Genomic DNA, 17,245 nt, shown 5'->3' with positions numbered 1-17,245 from the left:
AGTTCCGGGCCGCGGAGGCGGGTGAGCCGGCTTCCGCGCGGCAGTCGGGGGGGTGGGGTGGGGTGGGGGTGGGGGAGCCGATTGGCGGGGCGGGTCCTGCCGGCGGGAGGCGCGGCTGCCCGGCGGCCGCCTGTGAACCCTGCGCTCCGCCCCCGCGCCCCGCGCCCCCGCGCCCCCGCGCCCCCGCGCCCCCGCGCCCCCGCGCCCCCGCGCCCCCGCGCCCCCGCGCCCCCGCGCCCCGCGCCCCCGCGCCCCCGCGCCCCCGCGCCCCCGCGCCCCCGCGCCCGGCCTGCTCCCCCGCAGCGCAGCGGTCCCCGGGACAAGCAAGAAGACACCTCGGTAGGAAAAGCGACAGGGCTGGGGGCAAAGGGCTGCAAGTGGCCCTCTTCCCCGAGCCTACCCTCGCTCGGTTTTCCTTCATTCTTAAACATTTCAGACACAAACAGAAACCAACAGGACCAATTGCAAAAATGACTTTAAAAAATTTTTTTTATTATTATTGTTTTTTATTGCGGTAGCTTGTGGGTGTCCCCGGTCGTACACGGAGGAATGGCAGCGTCCTCAGCTCTGGGGGCCGTTCTTATGACCCCCTGGCTGCACGCAGGGCGACAGCCCGGGTGCCCAGCTGGCCTGGGGCAGATGTTTACTGGGCTGGTACAGGTTGGGGGGTCTCCTGTGCACTCTCGATAGGACCCTGCAACCCGTTCTGCTCTGCCCCTGGCTCCGGATGCTCCAGAGCCTGCCGGGTATCAGCTTGCCACAGCTGCACCAGGTCCGTGGGGGTCTTTCCTGCCTGGGGGAACCAGGAGATCTGATCACTGTTCAGAAGTTTGTACCGGGACATTCCCTCATCTATACCAGGGGTTCCAAACAGGGGCAAATATCTAGAGATGTCTATGGTTGTCACCATCAGGGAAGTGGGAATTACTGGCAATTAGTGAGTAGAGCCCAGGGATGCTGCTTAAACATCCTATAATGCACAAGATAAACAGTTGTCCAGCCCCAAATGTCAAAAATGTCCTGGTTGAGAAACCCTTACTCACATCCTCCCCACATATCTTCCTGACTTTCCTATTATCCCTTAGGATAATATCCCTCTTTCTTGAGTCAGGGGGACCCTCCCATTCCCCTCTCTTTTGTGATTTCTCTGGGCCCCCAAGAAGAGCTTGGACTAGGGGCGTAGGACCCTTAGAGAACTCCAGGCCCACACCATGTGCTCGGTAGGAGTGGTCATGCCAACCAAGCGCTTGGATTCCTTCCAGCTATGTTCCTCCATGATTATGGCCTTCCTGGGCCTGGACATTAGAACCCCCTTTGATCTACTTGGGGGCCTTTGGGAAGTCCTCTTACTGCCCTTTAAGGCTGTTTCTCTGCACTTGCACTCTGGACAGAGATAAACATCAAAAGAGCTGAGGAGGTGTGTGGGCCTCAAGTTCCCAGGAGGCCCAGAGAGACCTCCACTATGAATGTGCTCCAAGGGCAGGCTGAGTCTTGCTCAGTTTTCTCTGTCCTCTGAGTGCCTAGTACAGAGCCTTGGGAAGGGATACACACTAATTACTGAATCAGGGAATGAATGAACTTACTAGGTTCTTGGTCATCATGTCAGCCCCATGCAGGAGTAGCAGTTTGATGATTTTGTAGCGGTTGAGCCTCACAGCGTCGTGCAGAGCACTGTCTCCTTCCTAGAGCCAGTGTGACACTCAGTATGGCCCCTGGGGGCATGTGGGAGCCCTCAGGCTGCCTGCACCCCCATGATGTGGCTAAGCAGAAGGGAAGCTGGACACTCACTCTGTCTTTGGCATTGATGTCCAGGCCCAGGGATAGAAAGTGCTGCACAATCTCCACATGCCCTGTCCGGACTGCCACATGCAGGGGGGTACTCAGCAACTGTGTGGGGAGGAAGTGAGAACTGCTGGCTGAAGGGGCCTAGACTGTGGTACTCCACCCTAATCGCTTCCTCAAGTCCTAATGCCAAGGCCTGAGCCCTGCAAAGACTAGGAATGCTACCATTTCCACCATCCTATCCAGTGGTCAACTCGGAAGCATTACATGCCATGTCCTCTGGGAGGCCTTCTATGGTTCCCCTCTCACCCAGCTGTGAGCAGCTGTTCACTCCTCTGCCCTTCTTTTAATAATTATAATAGATGCCATTTACTCAGAAGTAACTATGTGATGGGCATGGCAAAAGCTGACAAAACATCAGCCTTATGCTGAATAAATAATTTACATACATTTTCCCATCTAATTATATAAGAATTCTGTAAGATGTTTGACAGATAAGCAACAGAGGCTCAGAGGCTGTCACTTGTTCAAGGTTACACACAAAGGAATGAATGAATAGAAAAATGGTGGATGGGGTGACTGGAGGGCTCAGTCGTTTAAGCATCTGCCTTTAGCTCAGGTCATGATCCCAGGGTTCTGGGATCGAGTCCCACATTGGGCTCCCTGGTCAGTGGGGCATCTGCTTCTCCTTCTCCCTCTGCCCCACCCTCTAGCTTGTACTCTCTGTCTCTCTCAAATGAATAAATAAATCTTAAGGAAAAAAAACAGGAAAAATGGCAGATGAATAAACAAGTGAACAGATGAGTGGATGGCTGGATGGACAGATAGATAAAGATGATGAAGGATTGCATGGATGAACAAATCCCACATCTTTTGGGTGATCCCAAAGCTACCTAAATTATGGATTTCTTCTCTTCACCTCTCCTCTGTCCTTCCTGCTCCCACCCCTGATGGCAGTCCCCAAGGTCCTACAGGGGATGGTAAGGAGCCCTCCCTGGTTTCTGTAACCATTCTAGAAATCAGTCTAACTCACTACCTTCCTGCTTCCAGGGCTTTTCTGTTCCCTGCCCTTTGCCCTCCCTCTCCAACCACCCTAATATCTGTGAGTGTTACTGCCTCACCTTATCCCTGATGTTGGTGTCTGCTCCTCGGCTTTGCAGGAGTTTTACCACCTCCAAGTGGCCCCCGCGGCAGGCCCAGTGCATGGCTGTGCAGTCCAGCTAGAAGAGATGGGGCTTTAGGGGAGAAAATGCCTAGGGAAAAGGACCCCAACCAATAGGGTGGGAGGAATCAGGGGAAAGGGGGCAGGGCAGGAGCAGGGGCACCCCTGTGCCTAGGCAATGGACTTGGCAGAGCAGGAGACCCTCAGGTCCAAGCCAGGTTTCTGGAGGATGGCCCCAGGCCATATAACCCACTGGAACTTGGGGCTGGCCCGGAGGAAGCCTGGGTGTGTCCCAGGTTGCCACAGGTTTGCAGGGAGAGGGGGTCTACTGGTTCTGGGCCCACCTCCTACCTCCCACCCAACACCTGCTCTCTTGCTCACCCGATCCTGGAAGTCCACAGTGGCCCCCCTCTCCAGAAGCTTCTCCAGGATCTCCATGTGACCTTCCAGGGAAGCTCGATGAAGCGCTGTCCGGCGGAACTGTCCCCAGAGCAACTGTCAGGGCCTGATCTCTGGCCTCAGGCTGAGACCCAGGCCTTACCTCTTTTCCATTCTGATCCCTGTGCTGGGTGCCCATAGCTTCCATGTTCTGGCAGCTCCTTCATGTTCTATTCAGACCAGCCTGGGAGCCCTCTTATGCCCTGGGAACTCTTACCTTACTGTCCCCCACCCCAGGCAGATCAAGCTAGATCTTGACACAGGCTGTTCCCTCTGCTGGGAATGCCCCTTTTGCCCTCACTTCATATGACTGCTTGATGAATTCTTGCTCCTCCTTCAAGAAGCAGGGCAGTTCAAGTGCCATTATCTTGAAATCTCTAGGCCAAGCCTGCCCCCAGGGGACCCAGAGAAGCTTCTACAATGAGAGGGTGTTGGAAGGCAGGCCAAGTCTTACTAGACTCTGTTTCCTTTGAGTGCCTAGCCCAGAACCAGAATGGAGAGGTCCACACCCATGACTAATTCAAGAAAAAGAATGAACTTCAGCTTTTTTTTTTTTTTTTTTTTTTTTTTGTCTCTTGAAAAACTCAGGCCATGAGGCATATCTTCCCGTAGTAGTCTAAAGATCTGGTTATGTGCCAGTCTCCCTCTACTCCCAATCCTGGTCTTTCCTTTTTTGTACTTGCCAGCACCTGGCAGGGTGCTCAGAGATGGAAGGTGTTTGGAAAGATGGAGAGGAGTGAGACTCTCGAGTCTCATTGAATGGAAAGGCCATGTAGTCTGAGTCCATATGATGCAGGCTGAACCAGTAAATTGCTTAATCCTGGGATAGGAGTATGAAAGAGCACCCTGCCAAGTGTGAAAGAGGCAGTACCAGAGAAAACAAAAAAGTGTGAAGGGTGACAGAAATGTTTTGAAAATCATGGTGATGGTTGCATGGTAAATATAATTAATGCCACTGCTATGTACACTTAAATTGGCTAAAGTGGCATTATATGTATTTTGCCACAATAAAATAGTAAGTTTTAAAAGGAAGTGTATTATACAATGCAACATAAAAAATAGTATCATATCCTAGCATGTGCTTTATAGTTTTTTCCTTCATTCAGTAAATGCTATTTGAGGCATTAATGTTCCATTTAATCCCCATGACATGCTCTGAGGGAAGCAGGACATTTTACAGAGGAGGAAACTGAGGCACAGAGCTAGCTGAAGGTCACAGAGCTAGGGAATGATAAGAGAGGGGATTCGAGCCCCAAATTCTTGGTTTGGGCTCTTTTTTATTTAATTCCATTCCTCTTTCTTCCCTAAAAGACCACATGACATTTATTACCCTGTAGGTAGTTCAAGTTGAAAAAGGCCGAAGGACATAGTAGATAAATTCCTGCACAGGCAAGGGGATATCCCAGCTCTTCTAAGGGCCCTCCTCCCAAAGGACACCCAATGCCTGTTCTTAAACAGGCCCACAGGTGGTTGGAGTGGGGGCGGCAACTCTGAAAGGGAGGCAGGAACAGGTGCAGGTAGGAATATCACCTGATCACAGGTGTCGGGGGAACCCCCATCAGCCAGGAACTTCTCAATGACCTTCATTTTCCCCTCCACTGCCGCTTTCAGGAATGTCTCTTCCTCCACGGGGCCAGTCTGGAAAACATGAATCCAGTCACAGACGGCTGCCCTGCAGTGATCAGAGGCCCTCCTGGCCTTCCTGCAAGCCCCCCCCCCTCCGCCACCGCTTGCCGCCACAGGTGTCCTCCCCAAGACCCTTACGATCTCCTCGGGCTCTGGAGGTGGCTCCTGGGCGGCGGCCAGTGCTTCCCGCTTCTTCTGCTTCCGTTTTTTCCGCAGCTTGATGAGGTTCTGGATCCCGCCCACGTCGATGATCTCCCGCCGAAGATCTAAGGATGTCTTGCGCACGCGCTCTTGGCCCTGCATGGAGGTGGCTCATCAAACCCCACGCTGGGGCCTTGGGGCCCCTGAGCTAAGCTGGGGGAGGAGGATAGGGAGAGCTGCTCAGGAGAGAGAGAATCCAAGTCTAGCTCTCCTGCCCAGGACCAGGAGAAGCAGATGCGACCCTGACACAGACGGCTCGGATCAGGGGACAAGGGGAGATTTAAGGGTCCCCAGCTTTGAGCCTTCACATAGGTGAAGGGTAGGATGAGGGAATCTCAGAGGTAACCTTCAGCCCTGGCCTTCAGAATGGAATCTGAATCCCCAGCTTTCCATGCAGTTTCATTTGTGTGTGTGTGGTGTGATCATAAAAGCAAGACAGAAACAAAATGTATGAAGAGAAAGCCCTCCTCCCAGAGTTAACTTCTATTGCGGCTTGGTTGATGACCTTCAGATAAGCATCCTATGGGATCATCCTCCACAACAGTGCTCTGGAAACTCTACTTTCCTCTTACCTCTCCAATTAGCACGTACAATGTCCCTGAGGCCCTTGACACCAGCATGGTGCCTTGCTGGATTGCTACCCCATCAGTTGGGGCTTCCAAAGTGAATCAATCCCCTGGGATCTTATACACGTGCAGATTTGGACTCAGGTCTGGGGTGGGGCCGAGATTCTGTACGGCTAGCGTGCTCCCTGGGGGGGTGGGGGGGCTGAGATGATGGTTCTCATATAACACTAGAGGGAGCAAAGCCATAGCTGCCTGTCCTGTCCCCTGAGCACAGAGGTTGGGTTCTTCTCACACTTACCTTAACCTTTTGTAAGGCCAGACTCGGAGCCCCTTGCTGCTTCTCATCCTCCAACACCAGCATGTCCATGGGCAGCTTCTGCTGGGCGTTTCCTCGGAGTTTCTGGTGAGCCAAAGAGAGGAGGTGCTCCAGGACCTGCCTACAGCACCCATGGAGGCAGGTAGCCTCTCTCCCAACCCACTCCAAGGAGATCGCAAGGACCTCCTACTGTGTGACCTCAGAGCCCTTCTGAGCCCCACTTCTGATGGGTCCTGGAGAGTCCCTGGCCAGAACCAAGCTCATGGTTCCCCAACTCACCCCAACGCCAATGTCAGTTCAAATACCTTTCCACTGATGGCCGCATTACCTGGCAGAAAAGGGAAGGGCTTCTCAGTCCTCAGCAAAACAAATTTAAGGGCTGCCAGAATGCGTGTTCATGAAATTAAATATATTCACTTTTCAAAGCACCCAGATGATGGTGGTGGTGATGATGATGATGATTTCTTTGTTGCCATTAAAAATTCGCATTGATGAAATTATTATGGTAAGAGTTTATAGTTAAATAGTCACATGTCAGTACAAAAATTTGGCAACTCTCTGTCAGATACCAACTTTTTTTCCTCAGATTTTACTGCTCCATGAAATGCTGGAGCTGGAAACTTGTTGTCAGGAAATCTGAGGGATGGAAGCCACAGCTACCTAGCCTTCAGTTTGAAGGGACTCTTAGCATTCACCTTATCCTTATTGTAATTATATGGGTGAAACTCCTTCCAAGTCTCCTCTCCATTTGTAGTTTTGACTTGTCTGGACCACTTCCTCATGGCCTCCTCCTCTGTTTTAAAGGAAACCACTTTTTGTGAAGCTCTGGCACCCTATTTCTGAAGGCCCTGTGTGCTGGGAACTCTCACTCAGAGTAAAGGATGAAGAGCCCAGATGGCAGCTGGGGAGGAATGGCCGGCCACCTTTACAGAGCTCTCAGCTGCCTTTTGCATTTACCACTGAGCTCTAGTGTTCTATTCCAAGGTTGTTTTGAGGGCTGGTTCCCCAGGTCTTTATTTGGGAGGTTCTGTTGCCCACTGGCTGCTCCCTTCTGTGTTGGGCTTAAATGGTTTGAGGTATCCCCAGTGCTGGCCTCACCTGGAACACTGCATCTTCTTCCAGGAACAAGGATGACCTTGGGCTGCTGCTACTACTGCATGTGGGACCCTGGCTGGGTTCCTCATGGGGCATCCAGAAGGTGGGCTTGGGTCATAATTGTCTTGGTAACCCTAGCACCTATGACAGGGCCTAGCGTACGGCGGGTGCTCAGTGAATGTTTGGAGAATAAATGAGTGAATGAGTGAATGGATCATGACAGGGGGCACTCGGCATCTCTGCCTACCCCTAAGTCTTCAGTGATGAGTCCTAGTATGCTCCCACAACAGAGCCCAAACCAGGGGCTTCCGGACTCTCCTTCGCCTCCCATGCCAAGAAGGGGGAACAGGCTGGACAGAGGCTCCCTTCTGAGAACCCTGCTGGACTGGGGCCTGGTGGGAACAACTAGCTCTCATGCTTGTTCATACCTTACCCAGACTCTGTGGTCCCTTGCTTCAGATTTGTCTTTGTGGGCTGACATACAGTAAGTACTCAATAAATGCTTACTGGATTGGGTGTTAGTTGGTAAAACACAACAAAACAAACTCTCACCTTACTTTGCAGATTTTTGTACAGATTAAATGAAAGAATGGCCATACAGTGCTTAGCGCAGTGTCAGGCATGTAGGAGGCACTTGGTGGGAAGACCGTCTCTGTGAGCGCCCAACGCCCTGACAGCCCTGCTGCTATATTTGTTAGGTGAATGAATGGATGAGGACTGGTCTGTGTCCCCTTGCTGAAGGCCTCTGTCCAGTGGCAGCACTCCAGAAATGGCCCAGCAGCATGACTCACCTGCCTGGCACCAGGGCAGAAGTCGCATTCCTGGAGATCCAGAGGTGCCCCAGCCCGGACTCAGCAGGTTCAGCCCCAGCTCTTCCCCCCAAAACCTGCCCCCCACCAGAGTCCTGCTCCTTCCCTCTTCCTCACCCCCATTCTGTCACTCCTTTTTTGAATGGATCCTACCTCCAAAGTGATTTGTTTCCTCCCTCCCATTCCTGCTAGGGCCAGTCTTTCCTCTCCAACATGTCCTTCTCAGGCTGTCAGAGCTGCCTTCCTAAAATAGGTCAGATGGCACCACCCACCCTCACTCAGCAGCACTTTGTGGCTCCCCATTGCCCACAGAATAAATCTCTTTTCCATGGCCTTCTCTGGTTTGTGCCCAGCCTTAGCCCCTACCTATTACCAGATTTTCTCAGAACAGGCTCACCGTCACCCACCCAAACTTCTGTGCCTATCTTTTCCTTCGCTCGGAATGCCCTCCCTCCCAGGTCTCCACTCACCAGCCTTGAAGGCCCCACTCAAATGCCGACGCATTCCCAAGAGTCCTTGAGCACCCACAGTCAGAGTGACTCACCTACCCTACATGCCCCTTCACTTCTGACTTAACAACTCTATTTCACCATTACTTCACTCTGCCTGTTTTTCTTTCTTTAAGATTTATTTATTTATTTATTTATTTATTTATTTATTTATTTATTTGACAGAGAGAGAGAGAGAGAGAGAGAGAGAGCACACAACCAGGGGGAGCAGCAGGCAGAGGGAGAGGGAGAAGCAGGCTCCCAACTGAGCAGGGAGCCCCACGTGGGACTCCATCCCAGGACCCTGGGATTGTGACCTGAGCCAAAGGCAGATGTTTAACTGACTGAGCCACCAAGGCGCCCCTCACTCTGCCTGTTTCTTAGTGGACTGTGCACCTGACAGGTGCTGGCTAAAACAAATGTAGGGCTGGTAAGGAGGAGGCAGGGGCTGGCCCTACTGATCCTCTTATTCCTCACAGCACCCAGCACTTGGTAGAGGAGACTCTAAGTCAGGTACTAATTTAAATAGAATGAAGAGTAGACAAGCCTTCACTCTCCTCTCCCCCACTTCTTTATCCCAGAGAAAATGCAGTTGCCCAGAGCTGCATGCTCCAAAGGCTTCCCCACATGCGGCTGGTAGTCTAGGGAAAACCCACACTTCCTTTCCCAGCACCCCTTCCTCACTCTGCTCCCAGTCTTTATCCTTCTTCAGGGACCATATGCTGGGAGTTTGTCCCATCTCAGCCTCCCACTTAGCTGCTGGGAGATCTCAGGGGCCCACACTCCCACATTCTCAGGCAGCACCCCAGCTGTCCTGCTTGGTGCAGCCTGGCCTGCCTCCACGAGGCCCAGCTGGGTGGCAGGATCTCAGGAGCCCAGCTTGCCTCACCCGCCCCACTGTCTCTCAGTTCTTGGGATGGAAGCTCCAGTCTCCCACTGCCAGCAACCCCCTCCACCAGGAGCACTGTTGGGCTGGAATGGAGCCATCGGGCCCCTGGGGACACTTGCCTTCCTTCCCACTGAAGATGTGGCAGCCAGGCTCTTGCTTCCCTTAACAATAGAGCTGGATCTCCTTAGAATCCCCTTGGGTCCCCACACCATACCCATACCTCATTCTCTTCCTCCTGTGCCAGCCGCTCTTCGATAAGTGCCGTGGCCCTCTGCACTGCCTCGGAGCCCTCCATGGTGCTGTCTATAACCACCCTCTGCAGGCCACAGGGCTTCAGGGGTTTTATAAGGCAGGGCATCCACCCCCTCCCCGCTGGGCGCCTTTGCCATGAGCTCACCGGCCCAATTCTCCACCTGCCTCCCCCACCTGTCACCTTCACCCTGGGCAGCCCCAGCGAGCTAGGGGAAGCAGGGACAGTTTGCCCCCAGCCTCACCCCCTGGCCTATTGGAGCTGAAGGGCCCAGTGTCCCAAAAGCAGAGCTGCAGGAAGGAGCTGCCCAGCCTCTGTCTTGAGTGCTTGGATTCTGTTGGGCCTTAGCCGCGGCAGCTGGACTGCACAAAGGACACACTGGCTGCCCCCAACCCTGATGGTAGTGCCACCTGCTGGATGCCTGGAAACTGCCTAACCAGTGCCAGTGTGGGGAACTGAAAGTCAACTGTGGGGCTGCGACCCCAGCTATCCTGTGAACAGGCCCTGCTTGCTCGGGAGTGGGGCAGACACTGCTATGTCTGGGCTGAAGTGCGAAGGTGGTGGGCAGGAGTAAGAGCAGGTGCCTCCCTCCCGGTGCATGGAGCCTGCTTCTCCCTCTGCCTGTGTCTCTGCCTCTCTCTCTCTCTCTCTCTGTGACTATCATAAATAAATTTTTAAAAAAATTAAAAAAAAAAAAAAAGAGCAGGTGCCTTCCTCTTAGCCTGCAGCTCACGCAGGCCTTTGCCTCTCCAGGGTCCCGCAGCGCCCCCTAGCGAGGCATCACTGTATGTGGCTGCATGTCCATTAGCCTCTGACAAACCTTGACTCACCTGTCTGTCTCACGAAGCCTCTCCAAAAGTTAAAAAGTTCTTGCTTCAAGAAGGGTGTCAGGAAGCCACCTTAAAGCCACCAGAGTGCAGTGCTGAGCCCAGGTGACAGGGACACCAGCTCCTTCTGATCCTTTCCTCCTGGTTTCCTTGTCAGGCCACCCTGACTGGGGTCTGGCCATGCTCGCTGAGAAGGAAAAAACTCTCAATCGAGAGAAAGCAGACTTGAACTTGCTCAACATCACACCTAGAATTGTGGGAGGGAGCCCTGGGTCGTCATGACCCAGGTTTAACGTGCCAATGAGCCACAGACGCCACAGCTCTGCAATTCTGTAATGCTCATGTGCCTCGTGTGACTAAACCACCTTATCAGAGGTCCCCCTAGGATGATGATATGCACACTTTTCCCAAAGGAAGTCAGAACCTTTTTCTTTCTCATTCCCTTGCTGGTAAGCTGACACATGCTAGTAGTCTAAATTTGTCTGAGATTTTCCTTTCACATCACTGAGGGTGCGGCACAGCATCTCCAGGATTTTGGCACACACTTCAAGTCCTGAGGGGCCGGGCTCAGGGGCTGGAGCAGGCCGCCAGCCCCCTCCTGCTACACGAGCAGACCAGCAGATTACTAAGGCCACCTTCCTGAGATGCTGCCTCCACTTTCAAAGCACTTTCGCATCTGTTATTCCATTTATTCCTCCCAGCAACTGAGGGAAGAGACAGGGCAAGCAGCATCGTCTCTACATCAAGGATAAGTAAAGTGGGCTCAGGGGTTAAGTGTTTCTTCTGAGGACCTGTAAGAACACAGGGCTTGGAATACTAGTAATTCGAGGCTCCCCTGAATTCTCTGCTATGACCTGCTCCCACACCAGGACTGGCTCTGGGGCTCCACGGAGCTTCCGGGGAACCCAAAGTCAAAGCTAGGCAAGAGAGAAGGAAGGAGCAAAAGGCTTTATTGATAAATATGCAGATATGTCTGTACACAGGGACCTGTTGTGGGCCATGACCAGGCTGCAGACCCCCCCACCGCTTGGGTTACAGCCAGGAGATGGCCCTGTGCAGACCCTCGCCACAACAGCACAGCCGTCCAGCCACACGCCCACCCCATCTCTGCCAATTGTGCTGGGGGGCAGGGAGAGGCAGAGGCCGGCCTCAGGCTCCCTGCCCCTGGGGCTTACGAGCCATTCCCTCCCCTCCAGGGGACTGGCACCGGGCCCAGAGCAGAGTCAGGGAGTGGGGGGCAGGGGTAGGGGACAGCAGCTGCTTCAGACCCTGAGCAGAAAACCGGAGTGAGCACAGCCGGCAGCACCAGATGACAGATCTGGGCTCCAGGGGCCTCCGGGCTGGCCCTTGTGGCTCGAGCCTGCTGCAGGAGAGAGGCAGGGTGGAAAGCCCCAGAGTGCCTTTTCTCTGACCAAGTTGGCAAAGCCTGTGTGTGGCAGCACTGCCTCTTGGGTGCGGGGCACTGGGAGGCAGGGTCCCTTCATGGCTTGCTCAGCAACCACACGGCAGGAGGCGCCCCTGAAGAAAGTAACAGCACTCGGAGGCAGCAGCAGGGTGGGGGGGGGGACCTAGTGCTCAGCCAGGAGGGCCTCTCAGCCCCAGAGCCCTCCATGGCCTCTCTTCCCAGGGGTCCGGGGGCTCATCAGTCCTGGGGTGGCGGGGGCTGGTTGATGATGACCTGGATAACAAAATCTTTCTGGATCTTGGTTTCCTGGAGTCGCGTGCGGTCTGTGAGCAGCTTCCCGGAGAAGAACCACCGTTGCCAGGACGGCTCAATGCCCTCTTGGGTGTGCAGCTGCCTCTTCAGCTGCCCCACTGTGTCAGGCAGGCTGGCGCTGAGCCTCACGTCCTTGCCCGTGGAAAGGCGCACCTTCAGGGGGAACTCGCGGCGCACGCTGGGCGTGGGCTCTGGCGGCTCCAGGCTCTCCTCCTCAGTGTGCTCCAGCAGCAGGTTCACGGGCGGCGACAGGCAGTAGATGGGCAGCTGGTAGCGATTGCCCAGCTCATCGTAGCATTCACAGAGGGTGCCTGTGTGAGGACCGGGCCAGTCAGAGTCTGCTTGGGGACCCCCGGGACCCCCAGTGTCGCTGTAATTTGGAGACAGGGGCCCATGTGGGAGTAATTAAGATTAAATAAGCTCATATTGGGGAGGAGCACCAATCCAACAGGATTAGTGTCTTTATAAGAAGAGACACCGAGGCACATTCTCTCCCCACCATGCGAGGCCATAGCAAGCAGGTGGCCATCTACAAGCCAAGAAGAGAGCCCTCACCAAAAAACCAATCAGCTAGCACCTAGATCTTGGGCTTCCCAGCCTCCACAACTATGAGAAATAAATCTGTTGTTTAATAAGGTACCCAATCTGTGATATTTTGTAATAGCAACCCAAGCAAAGTAATACACCTGTTCTAGCCATCCCACAGTCCCCAAACCCACCCTACAGTCAGGTGTCTCTGGGACAGAGAGCCGGGAGTTCAAGGTAAAATCGAGAGGATGTGGGCTGGCATCTTGGCTTTACCAGGTACTGGCTTGTTCAATGCTGGCAAACTATGAAACGTTCCATTTGTTCATTCAACAAGTCTTTCCTGAACATATGGGCTTGGTGCTGGGGTTACAAGGGTGAATAGAAAGTACGGGCCCCGCTCTTCATGGCTTATCCCCTGGTGGGCCCCAGTTTCCTTCCTGTACTATGTATTGCATATAGTAGTATATTTATTGTGTCTTGAGCACCTACTAAGTGCTGGGACTTGGCTAAAGGATATTTTGCATATCTTGCTGAGTCCTCAAAACCATCCTATGAGGTGGGTATCCCCACTTTACAGCTGTAAGTTCCTGAGACTTTAAAATCGAGAAGCTCCCTGCTCAGGGGCACACCACCAAAAACAGAGACATTTGTTACAACCCAGGTCTGTGATTCTAGACTTCCATTGTTATTCTCTACTTTACACGGCCCCATAAGGCTGTTATGAACTTAAATGTGATAATATAGTAGGAGCTTCTAGCTCAGTGTCCAACACATAACATCCAACAGAAGGTTAGTACCTCAGATGTTCTGTGATCCCAAAGTACCCTGAGCACACTGCCTCTTGGGTGCGGGGCACTTGCTGTCATCTAGCTTGCTTTGAGGTTGGCTGGTGTCTTTCTATCCCTTCACTAGACGAGCAGGGACTGTGCCTCATTTTCGTTTGTGCCCCCACCCCTTGGTCAGTAAGGGCTGCCTAAATGAACATGCAAATGCCACTCTGGTCACCTAGCAGCTTGGATAAAAACTCCCTATGTGTGGTTGGCCACTGGCTCTCTTCCACCCTGAGCAGCCTGGTGGCTCCCACTCACCATGAGGCAGGGTGATGCTGGCTCCGTCCAGGATGGCCTGAGCCAGCTCGTGGTCGTTGGCCTCAGCTGCATAGGCGGCGGCCTTGAGGGCGTCCCAGATCTCCTTGCGGCCCTCAAAGGCAGGTGCTGTGTCCCAGAACTCATCCCGTTTGCTCCGCAGCTGCCCGTCAGTCATGGGGTAGTCACTCTTCCACTTCAGTCGTTCCTTCTTCAGGGGCTCATTGCGCCCTGAGCAGGATGGAAGGGACAGGCTGAGCACCTCTAAAGCCAGCCTGTGGTCAGCCCTCTCTCCCACCCCTTCCCTGCCAGCACCCCCCCTTCCCCATCCCTCCCCTTCCCAGCAGTGGCTCCTAAATATTCAGGTCTTGGGGTCCTTTCTTGGCATCAAGGAAGAGTCTGGAGACTGCACACACCCAGCCTGGGAACGTAAACTATTTTTGTCAACACTGCATATATTGCCTCTTTCCACACGTTCACTATTCTTAAAAACCTGGCAAAAATGTCAATGCGTGAGAATAATGGTGGTCATTCATAGGGCAGGGCAAGCGCTTTAAACCCACTGCTGTTCATTCATCTCGTACGCAAAACCCAGCAGATGGGCAAACTGAGACCTGAAGAGCCTATCATTTGCCTGAGGCCACATGGGTAGGGATCTCACACAAGACTTTCTAAAGGCTAAGCCCACCCTCTCACTGCTGTCTGTGCCATGCTGCCACCGGGGAAGAAATGACTCAAGAACTCTACTCTTGGGGATCCCTGGGTGGCTCAGCAGTTTAGCGCCTGCCTTCGGCCCAGGGCGTGATCCTGGCGTCCCAGGATCGAGATCCACGTCAGGCTCCCTGTATAGAGCCTGCTTCTCCCTCTGCCTGTGTCTCTGCCTCTCTCTCTCTCCCCGTCTCTCATGAATAAAAAAAAAAAAAAAGAACTCCACTCTTCAGAAATAACCACCGTTGACACCGAAACAGATTTCCTTTCCCCCATTTCTCTCAATATGGTTGAGTTCATATAATTTTTTTAAAAGACTTATTTATTTATTTGATAGAGAGTGAGCGTGCACCTGCATGAGCAGGGGTGCGGGTGGGAAGGTGGGCAGAGGGAGAGAGCATCCCAGGCAGACTCCCTGCTGAGCACAGAGCCCAAAGCAGGGCTTGATCTTACCACCCTGAGGTCATGACCTGGGCTGAAATCACGTGTCAGAGGATGCTTTACCAACCACCCGGGTGCCCTAGCTAAGTTCAGACTATTACATTTGTTTGTTTATATTCCTTGTTACAGAAAGGACTTCACATTTTTTTTAATGCCAATGTTTCTTTCCATACTTACATTACTGTCAATGTATATTCCCATGATTAAACATGATAAACTGCAATGTCTGTCATTAATGAATTGTCTACCACATAGTTACAAAAAATATTTTTTTGAAAAAAACATAAGCAGGCAACCAAAAAACCCCTGTGGCATCTGAAGATGAAAACAATTCTGCTAAATGTCATTTTTCTTGTTACGTGGCCCCAAATGACTTCCAAGACAAGTTAAGACGGAGGCCAGAAACATCTCTCAAAGGCTCTATGAGGCTCAGTCCTTTCAAGCTGAACGCAGAATTTGCCACAGGAGAAAGGTCTCAAGCCCTCAGCTCCCCCTAGAATTCAGATTCTACAGGCAAGAGGCAGAACCAAAGCTGAGGTCAGCCCCAAGGCTGCCTTGTCTGGATGGGGCAGGAGAGGGGGCTCCTCAGGGGAACACAATGATATCCACTGCCTACCAATTGTGGGAAAGAACACCCTGCAAGCACTGTACTTATATACATTGTCCCATTTTAGCTTCACAATTAGCCTTAGGCCCTAAAGGTTTATAGTTTCCCCCAGTTGATGGGACAGGCAGAGAGATCAAATGACTCGCCTGAGGTCACACAGTAAGTGAAAGAGTGAGGATCCCACCTCAGATCAAGACAGAATCCACAATGGCCCTCCTGCAGGTTTGCCACCACTGCAGGCAGCAAACTCTCAAAGTCAGACATTTAATTTAAAGGGCTCCTGGGTTAGCAGAAAGAAATGCAAATCCTCTTTGTGGGAAAACAACTTTAAACCAGACCTCAAAGAATTCCCAGGATAAAGTTCCAAGGAAAATAAATGATAAGGTCAGAGTTGTTTTTTTTTTTTTTTTTTTTTTTTAAGCACAACATACAAGGAAACCGGCAGTATGAGCCAGAGCCAGCAAAAACAGCAGACGGAAGAATCAGACGGACAAAGATTTCAGATATGGGGTTTATCAGACACAGATTACAAAATACCAAGTTTAAGAAATAAGTGAGTCTTAACAATATGAACAGGGAAAAAATAGATTTATAAAAAATGACCAAGGAGAAATTAAAAGAACCATAGGACTTCTAGAAATGAAAAATATACTAACTGAAACTTAAAGGGTCTAACTTTGGGGCATCTGGGTGGCTCAGTCCGTTGAGAGTCCGCCTTGGGCTCAGGTCATGATCCCAGAGTCCTGGGATGAATGAAGCCTTGCATCAAGCTCCCTGCTGGGTGGGGAGCCTACTTCTCCCTCTCCTCCCTGCCTTTTTTTTTTTTTTTTCCCTCCCTGCTCTTGCTCTCTTTCACCATCTCTGTCTCCCTCTCTTAAATAAATAAACAAAATCTTGGGGAGAAAAAAAAGGGTCTAACATTTTAAATCAGAATTTCCAGAAGGATACAACAGTTAGAAGGGGGACGAAACAGTATTCAAAGAGATCATAAAAATGTCTATTTTCCTCTAAACTGACCTATAGATTTAATGCAATTTCACTAAGATTCCTAACTGGGAAGCTTTTTTCCTCTCCCCTCCAGGAACCTGGCAAGTCTAAAGTTTATATAGAAGGACAAAACCACCCCAGAGCAGGATGAGTGGGAGAACCTGCACTACCATTACCAACACGGATTATAAAGCTATAGTGAGTGCAGTCCTAGAACAGGGACAGATAAATGGGCTGATGGCACAGAACAGAGAGCCCAGAAATAGACCCAGCATATACAGAAACATGACTAAAATGAGCAGGAACATTGCAGATGGTGTGTGCATGTAAGATGGATGTGAAATATATATATATACACACACACACTGGCCTCTGCCCCTGGTTTCTGATAATATTCGGTCTTTGATCTGGTTCCTGATACACAGCTACTAAAACCCTTATAATTTCCTGAGTGATAGGGATGTCTGATATAGAGTTCCCAAACCCCTTGGAACTTCCTGGGTGATACAAGTGTCTTTCATTCTAATGAGGTGGCTCTTGGTGGGCTCTAAGAAAAGTTTGGGACTTTTAGCCCTGTCCCCCATTCTCTGGTGAGGAGAGAGGAACTGTAAACTGAGTTATTAACTGGCCATACCAATGTGATGAAACTTCCACAAAAATTCCAAAAGTATGAGGCTTGGAGAGCTTCCAGGTTGGTAAGCATATCCATGTGCTGGAAGGGTA

At 51.8% G+C, this 17,245-nt stretch overlaps 2 protein-coding genes across 2 annotated transcripts in view; both read right to left on the bottom strand.

Moving 5' to 3' along the window:
* Nucleotides 1-471: 471 nt before the first annotated feature.
* On the bottom strand, nucleotides 472-9,779 carry ANKRD2 (ankyrin repeat domain 2). The gene is given in 10 exon segments (XM_055300639.1): nucleotides 472-793; nucleotides 1,584-1,682; nucleotides 1,789-1,887; nucleotides 2,904-3,002; nucleotides 3,326-3,424; nucleotides 4,913-5,020; nucleotides 5,147-5,305; nucleotides 6,074-6,175; nucleotides 9,593-9,685; nucleotides 9,687-9,779. Coding segments are annotated over 10 exon segments (1,083 nt in total). The 5' UTR covers nucleotides 9,762-9,779; the 3' UTR covers nucleotides 472-643.
* Nucleotides 9,780-11,378: 1,599 nt separating this feature from the next.
* UBTD1 (ubiquitin domain containing 1) overlaps nucleotides 11,379-17,245 on the bottom strand; it is a 56,160-nt gene continuing 50,293 nt past the window's right edge. The window contains exons 2-3 of the mRNA XM_055300647.1: nucleotides 13,783-14,010; nucleotides 11,379-12,477 (exon numbers count right to left, since the gene is read on the bottom strand). Of these exons, the coding sequence (XP_055156622.1) occupies nucleotides 12,092-12,477; nucleotides 13,783-14,010 (614 nt within the window). The 3' untranslated portion in view covers nucleotides 11,379-12,091. The remainder of the gene's footprint in view (nucleotides 12,478-13,782; nucleotides 14,011-17,245) is intronic.

This window comes from Nyctereutes procyonoides, unplaced genomic scaffold, assembly GCF_905146905.1.
Source record: "Nyctereutes procyonoides isolate TBG_1078 unplaced genomic scaffold, NYPRO_anot_genome, whole genome shotgun sequence".
NCBI classification, from domain to species: Eukaryota; Metazoa; Chordata; class Mammalia; order Carnivora; family Canidae; genus Nyctereutes; species Nyctereutes procyonoides.
This window is presented reverse-complemented; position numbering and strand designations above follow the sequence as displayed.